This window comes from Branchiostoma belcheri, unplaced genomic scaffold (assembly GCF_001625305.1).
Source record: "Branchiostoma belcheri isolate BF01 breed outbred unplaced genomic scaffold, Haploidv18h27 scaffold302, whole genome shotgun sequence".
NCBI classification, from domain to species: domain Eukaryota; kingdom Metazoa; phylum Chordata; class Leptocardii; order Amphioxiformes; family Branchiostomatidae; genus Branchiostoma; species Branchiostoma belcheri.
The window spans coordinates 144,890-152,361 of NW_017803913.1; the positions used below are offsets into that span (position 1 = coordinate 144,890).

The 7,472-nt window shown below is 40.8% G+C and overlaps 1 protein-coding gene and 1 pseudogene across 1 annotated transcript in view; one reads left to right on the forward strand and one right to left on the reverse strand.

Annotated features, from left to right (window-relative positions):
• LOC109474350 overlaps positions 1-4,830 on the forward strand; it is a 17,269-nt pseudogene extending 12,439 nt beyond the window's left edge.
• Positions 4,831-5,449: 619 nt separating this feature from the next.
• LOC109474351 (angiotensin-converting enzyme-like) overlaps positions 5,450-7,472 on the reverse strand; it is a 17,498-nt gene continuing 15,475 nt past the window's right edge. Inside the window, exons 12-13 of the mRNA XM_019774644.1 lie at positions 6,979-7,101; positions 5,450-6,648 (exon numbers count right to left, since the gene is read on the reverse strand). Of these exons, the coding sequence (XP_019630203.1) occupies positions 6,566-6,648; positions 6,979-7,101 (206 nt within the window). The 3' untranslated portion in view covers positions 5,450-6,565. The remainder of the gene's footprint in view (positions 6,649-6,978; positions 7,102-7,472) is intronic.

Genomic DNA, 7,472 nt, shown 5'->3' on the forward strand with positions numbered 1-7,472 from the left:
AGAAAAAAGAAAGAAGCAACTTTTTGGAAATTTTCTTATCACCAAAATACAGAAAAGCAGTGTGGTATGTTGACAAACCAATTTATAAAAAAGTGCCTATCATTTTATCAGCATTCCGCAATATTAATATTACTCCCATGAAATTGATCTAACAGGGATGCAAAACTGTTCAAGAAAAAGTACATGATCTGTTATCAACGAGAGCTAAGTACAAGACGGGGATATCCTCCTTTTTTCCTGTGACAAAACAAAACAAAACAAAACAAAACAAAACAAAACAAAACAAAAGCTGTTTAATTCCCTGACTCTATTTTCAAATTTCAGGTCCCGGTACAGAATTAAACGTACGATAGCCACTAACTAGTTCAAAATCACGATCTCAAATTTTTACAACATTTCCTCTGTATATTCCAGAATCAAAATGTGCACCAAAATAAACCAAGAGGACCTAACGACAATTCACCACGAAATGGGGCATATTGAATATTTCCTAACGTATGAGGTAACTGTTTGAATTTTTTTGCTTCTGTCACAGAATGATATAATAATACCTGTTTAAAGTTAAAACTTTTGGTCCAACACAAATATAATCATACCTATTGGATACCTATTGCTCACTTCAAATACAGCACAAGTTTAAATGAGTAAAATTTACCAACAATAAAATTGTAGAAATTATTCAATTGACGGTCGGCAACCTGTTTCTCACAAGCCTAGGCCGCTTCAAATGTCTATAAAAGCTAATTCGTGCATGGGTCTTTCTTGTGTCGTTGTGATTTAGCTCATTCTTCTCACATTTATTGTTATGTAACAGTGCTAACTGACCTAATCTCCAAGCCGATTCGGTGGGGCAGGGGGACTTTATATTGGCCAGTCCTGTATCCATTGGCCACCTGTATCCAACGTTCGCCCCACGAATCTGCCACAGAACGGAAGACTTGAAGCCTATTTTCAAGTAGCTGCGAAGTGTTTTACGGCGGGTTACGTTTTCCACGCGCGCGCCGCGGGAGTTTCCGCGAGTCGGTGCGCAGTGATCCACGATCTTCCTTCCTATTATATAACGGTCACATTTTGAAAGCCGTACCTTTAAACCTTACTCACAGAACCTTAACATTACCGGTGTTTTGAGTTGTCCATACGCTCGCCGCTCATCATGAACGACATTTTGCGGGCGCATCGTGTTGCACGTGACATTTGGGGTTTCCCCGGACTGAAAGATGGCCAAGTTGCGGCCATCAGAGCCGCCGTGGAGAGGAAAGATAGCTTCGTCGGGCTCGCGACAGGACACGGAAAATCCATTTGCTACCAAAACCTGCCATCCATTGCCAAAGAGCCCACAATCATCATTGTAATCTCGCCATTCTATGCACTTGTTGCAGATCTTGTATTGGTAAAACAAGTTTGTTTTCTGGACTGTTTCCCCCCTTTTTTGCACGTCGATTTGACCGATCTCACTGCCCCCCTCCCCAACTATAATGGATAACAACACTGCACATGTATTTTGATCTGAAGGATCCGACAAAATTTTACTGATCGCAAACAGAGTAAATGTCAACATAAATTTTCACAAACACCGTTGTTGATCGCATTATATACCTCGCTAGTCATTAGGAAGGCGGAAGCGGCAGGGAGCCAACACGGCCCGCTGACTATACTGTTCCCTACACCGGACGCGCGTTAACTCCGGGCAGTAAAAAGATTTACCAAACGACGTTTTAATGGTTACCAGGGAGGGGCAGCGACACCGATTTTGAAAGGGTAGCCCCGCCCTGGTGCGTTTTGTGGCAGATTCGTGGGGCGAACGTTGGATACAGGCGGCCAATGGATACAGGACTGGCCAATATAAAGTCCCCCTGCCCCACCGAATCTGCTTGGAGATTAAACTGACCATGCTAAACGGTCGTGCGACCTTTTAGTGTAGTGGTTAACTCGGGTTCGATTCCCGGTTGTGACCTGCTCGCCCCTTTCGGTTTTTACAGTTATTGTAACATTTAAGAATACGTATACATGAATTACAATCCGTAGTACCTAAATGTATATACGTGGTTACTAACATTTTACTAACATTTTACTGTAAACTCAATTACTTCAAAAGTATCAAAATGTAGTATCAAAATGGCGGACGTATGACGACTGTTCATTCTCGTTCCCAGGACCAGAAGACGCTATACCGTGGCGGCGCGAACCCAGGGTTTCACGAGGCAGTGGGAGATACCATAGCCTTGTCTGTGAACACGCCGGGTCACATGAAGAAAATCGGGCTGCTGCAAAATGTTGAAAAGAATGAAGGTACCTATAATTGCTATACAATTTTTTCTCTAGAGTCAATACCTTTTAATAATGTACTTTGGGTGGCGTCGGGTGACGTAGTGGGTGACTATGACCCGGGACATGTCTGGACATGCGCCCCGACGTTGTGCCCTTGGGAAAGGCACTTTACACAACCTTCCTCACTCCACCCAGGTGTGAATGGTTACCTAACTTCGGTTGAGGGAAGTCGTATTGAGGTCACTTTGTGGCGCCGAATGGCAGCCGTACAGACCCTTGCGACAAAAAAATCTGTGGAGCAAATATGTGTTATAATGTGTATTACTTGATTGTTGTGATTTGTATTGATTATTATGTGATAACCTGCATCAATTCAACCGTTAAAGACTGCGACTGCACGGGTACTGTTTGGCCAAGAAAAAAAATTACTAAACATTTCCGATGAACTGACGTTTTCTGTGGCGTTTGCAGAATTTGAAATCAACACGCTACTGAACATGGCGCTGCAGAAAGTGGCCTTCCTGCCGTTCGGGCTGATGATTGACAAGTGGAGATGGCGAGTTTTTAGCGGTGACATCACGCCGGACAAGTACAACTCGGATTGGTGGAATTTACGGTGAGGACCTTCAAACAAGGTTTAGGAAATATGAACAACACTGTGATAATGAAAGTTCATCTGTATCTTGAAGGTTCATCTTTGTTGGTAGAAGTCATTATGCAGCAAGTTTAATCTGTAATTTCCAACACAAGAAATTGGACTCACCCAAATTTTGCACGAGGGATTAAAGAGGCCATCTATATCAGGTCATTACAACCATCCCTCAACAGAGACGGGGGGCGCTTCAGACTTTATGCAACCTATGATCCAGTACTCACGGAGTCACGTGTGTTATCTGCGTGACGTCACGGAAGCGGTGGATTGTTTCATTCCTTGACAAAGACTAAAGTTGTACAGTCGAAAATTTGAGTACAATTTGTTGTGTTGGAAACTACAATTTAAACTTGCTGAATAAATGTCATCTGTGTTGATAGTTACATGTTATATAATCATACATTATATTTTACTTTGCATTTCCCAGTATGAACTACCAGGGCATCAAACCTCCGGTAGAGAGGACAGAAAATGATTTCGATCCAGGGGCAAAATACCACATCCCGTCTGGAACCCCCTACATCAGGTGAGATCACGTGATGGCCACGTGATGGCCACGTGACTATTCCCATTTGTCGTTGTCATTTGTATAAGAAAAGTTATGCATTGAAATATTTATATCATAAAATGACGTAAATCATGAGCCAAACAATATTTCATATTTAGTTAGAAAGTTTAAGCATGTTCCAACAGAAGGAAAGAACTCACCATAAATTTTCGGTTGATCCCGTCAACCTTCGTCAGATGTGTGATGCAATCACTGATCACTTTCACACATCTGACGTAGACTGCATCACACATTTGACGAATGTTGACGGGATCAGTCAAAAATTTATGGTGAGTTCTTTCCTTCTGTTGGAACAAGCTTAAAATTTCTAACTATGGATTCTACCAACACAGATGAGCTTTCATTCGAATATTTCGTTTTCTTCACAGGTACTTTTTCAGCTTTGTCGCCCAGTTTCAGTTCCACCAAGCTCTTTGCGAGGAGGCGGGGCATGACGGTCCTCTACACACCTGCGACATCTACGAATCTAAAGAGGCCGGCACCAAGCTAAAGTAAATATTCGACATTTCTTCATGTCCCTTCAGCATAACCTGAATTTGAATGCTTGCAGAGGATTTCGAGTCTAACTCGGTCTTACCACCACACTGTGCTCAGATTTACCTTTTTAGGATATAGTAAGATTGCTTTTCTTATATCTTTCGAACTTAGGTTTTTTTTAATTTACAATTCGACTTAGGCAATAGAAAAACATGGTGGTGAGATACTCTAGCTTTAGCTAATTTTAAGCTCAACACCAAACAAACAAGAATACAATTATTAACAAAGTACATGACAAGAACAACAGAGAACAGCAAATGGGTGGAAATGGTCAATAAATAGTATATATAAAATGTTTTGTAGGCTATGTAGGATTTAATCTAATACAAACCGTTTAGTATCAATAACGTAAACTTGGGTAATTTTTAAACTGTTACAGTTTGTATCTGCATGGGTGTAAATCGGGTGATCCTCTAAGTAGAATGGTGCATAAGAATTGTTTAGACATGTTGTGTTTATCACAGATAGAGCCTACCAAGTTTTGCAGTTTGTTGAGTAGGGTGACTTTTTGCTCATTATCTACTGGGTTGTTGAAACTATTATCAATATTTTCTTTTTCCCTATAGAAATATGCTGAGTATGGGTGAGAGTAAGCCTTGGCCAGAAGCCATGGAAGCCATCACTGGACAGAGGGACCTCGACCCGTCCGCCATCTTGAAATATTTCAAACCCCTTGAAAAATGGCTGCGTGAACAAAACAAAGATGAAGAGTTGGGATGGGATTAGGTCTACGGTGGGACGCTTAAACCGTTACTAGGATAGTTGGTAAATTTTAGTCGGAATTATTCATCAGTTTCCCATCCCCAGAATTCATTGCGAAAACAGGGGTCTAAACCTCATTTGCATAGGACAGGAAGGCATCGGAATGATCCTGGTGACATTAAACAGCTTGCTTTTCACTGTGTTTTGAGGTCTTGCGGCATTTTATGCTCAACATTAATTAAATTACTATGGGTCGAATCTGACAACAAATAGAGAATGAAGTTTTGTTAACACGGAACATGTGGTTTGTAACGTTACAGCATCAGTATAGCGTTACCACTATAACATTACAAATCACATATTCAAATTCAATTCATTCTCTATTTGTTGTCAGATTCAACCCATAGTAATTAAATTAACGTTGAGCATAAAATGCCCCGACACCTCAAAACACGGTGAAAAACAAGCTGTTTAACGTCAACAGGATCATTCCGATGCCTTCCTGCCCTATGCAAATGTGGTTTAGACCCCTGCTTTCGCAATGCATTCTGGGGACGGGAAACTGGTGAACTGGACAGGAAGCATATATGTGGACTAACTCTAGAGATCCCTTGAATTGTACATTGTGGTGGCTTTTAGGATTTATTCAACATAGAGCTACTAACGTTATAGCTTATATTTTACGGAATATGATACTGAAAATAAAAATTCAAAGCCTAGTATTCAATTAACAAGTTTTATTTGTAGATTTAAACATCACTACTTGAGTATAGGAAAGGCATCTGTCTATAGCTAGCTTAAAGGGCATCTCTATTAATGTACGAGCGGGAAAGAAGTGAAGATTACTCGTTGACGAAGTGAAGGTGAGGACATATCTAAACGTTGCTGACGCCTTTTAATCATGAAGTATTGTGGGACACCAGTGCACCCTGTTTCTCTCTATATTTCTCTTTGTATTTCTATATTTCTTTCTGATGGATTGATAATAAACTAAATAAAGACTATAAAACAACAAAATGAAGTAAAATCTCTTATCCTCCTCATGTGTCGGGATTCAGGACCTGTAGAGGTCAAACCTTCATGACCCCATGACGCATGCGTACAATAGATACCAGAATTATTTTCTATTATGTAGAGTAATGAACAATTGCCAAGAATATCGTACACCATTTTACTTCTAAATCTAACAATCGAAAGCTTTCTAGATATCGAATTAACAACAAGCAAACCTGAGTCACTACAAGAATGAAACTAATTTTCCAGAGTTTGTTGTAAACGGAGGTAGATGTTGATTTTGCATAAACCTCCTGAGACTATTGAGGACTAATGATGAGAGCTAGAAGTTGCGACCAGCGAAGAAGACGGCTCTAATTCATTGAAGAGGTTCATCAGTCACGTAGAATTATCAGTACTATTATAATATTTCTTAATCAGGGACTCTTTAGAAAGATAGAAACACATATCTCCAAATTTTCGATGTCCAATGTACATGTTGATCACGGAGTGACCTAGTCTCGCGAGAACACGAGACTAGGTCGAGATCATAGAACAAGAATCCCGGAAGGCACATACAAAGCTTAAGGAAGCGGTCCACATCCAGTTGAAACGTGCTGGGTTGAATCGTAACGAATTCGAAGGTTGGGAGCTGCCCAAGTCCGCCTACTCCGCAAGGAGGCGGGGGAGGCCAGAAGATCCACACAAGTCTCGACCTAATCTCGTGTTCTCGCGAGACTAGGTCACTCCGTGATCAAGATGTACAGAGGATATCGACAATTTGGAGGTACCTGTTTCTACCTTTCAAAAGAGTCACTGATTGAGGAATATACTACTAACTGGCTCTAATTCAGCATTGCGAACAGACTGCAGACGATAGCCGAGAGGAATGTAGTCGCCATGGATACAGTCACACTCTGTGCCGATGCTGTAAGTCGAAGATATCGTCATTAGTGATACCATGGCCAGTAATAATATGACTGGTTTGATGTTTGTTTCAATTCCTGAGGAAAATGTCACAAACACTTTACAGTACACGAAGGAAACAATCTATCTCTCATATAATGAAATAACCGTTATTCAAGCGATATTAGGTTTATGACAAGGTAAAATTCATGACAGCAACGCAAAAGGACTAGAAGTTTAAAAATTAAGATCAACATTATATACATTTCTGCATCAGATGATAACAAATAGGTACAGTGTAGTGAATACCAAGTGTAGAAGTCTCCAGAGATATTTTGTAACGAGTTCTTACCGACAGGACAATTCTTTTCGTCGGAGTTGTCAGGGCAGTCGTTGACGCCATCGCAGCGGTCCCCTGGCCGGATGCACTTCGACCCGTCAGCACAGGTGAAGCCGTCAGTCGCCGCACAGTCATCTGGGAAAAGAGACACAGGTTCCACTTGAGGTTTGTGACTTCAAGGCGCCGTTACAATATAGAAGCTATATACCATGAGGAGACAATGAATTAGGGCCCCGCCACGATCTGTCACGGGTCAGTGAACAACTGAAGTAGGAAAGAACCATCTATGTTTTTTAAAATAATCTTTTATACTAGCTGTGAAAACTCGATTATGGGTAGGAGAGGGTAAGAATGTTGTTTGTACTCAATAGAAATGCCTTCCGGTAGCAAAATGTAGATAATTGAATGAATGAATGAATGAAGACCTTTATTATACACACATACCCACTGGGATAAGTACAGGTCCCAAAAAAGGATGGAATATAGATAACGTTACATATATATAT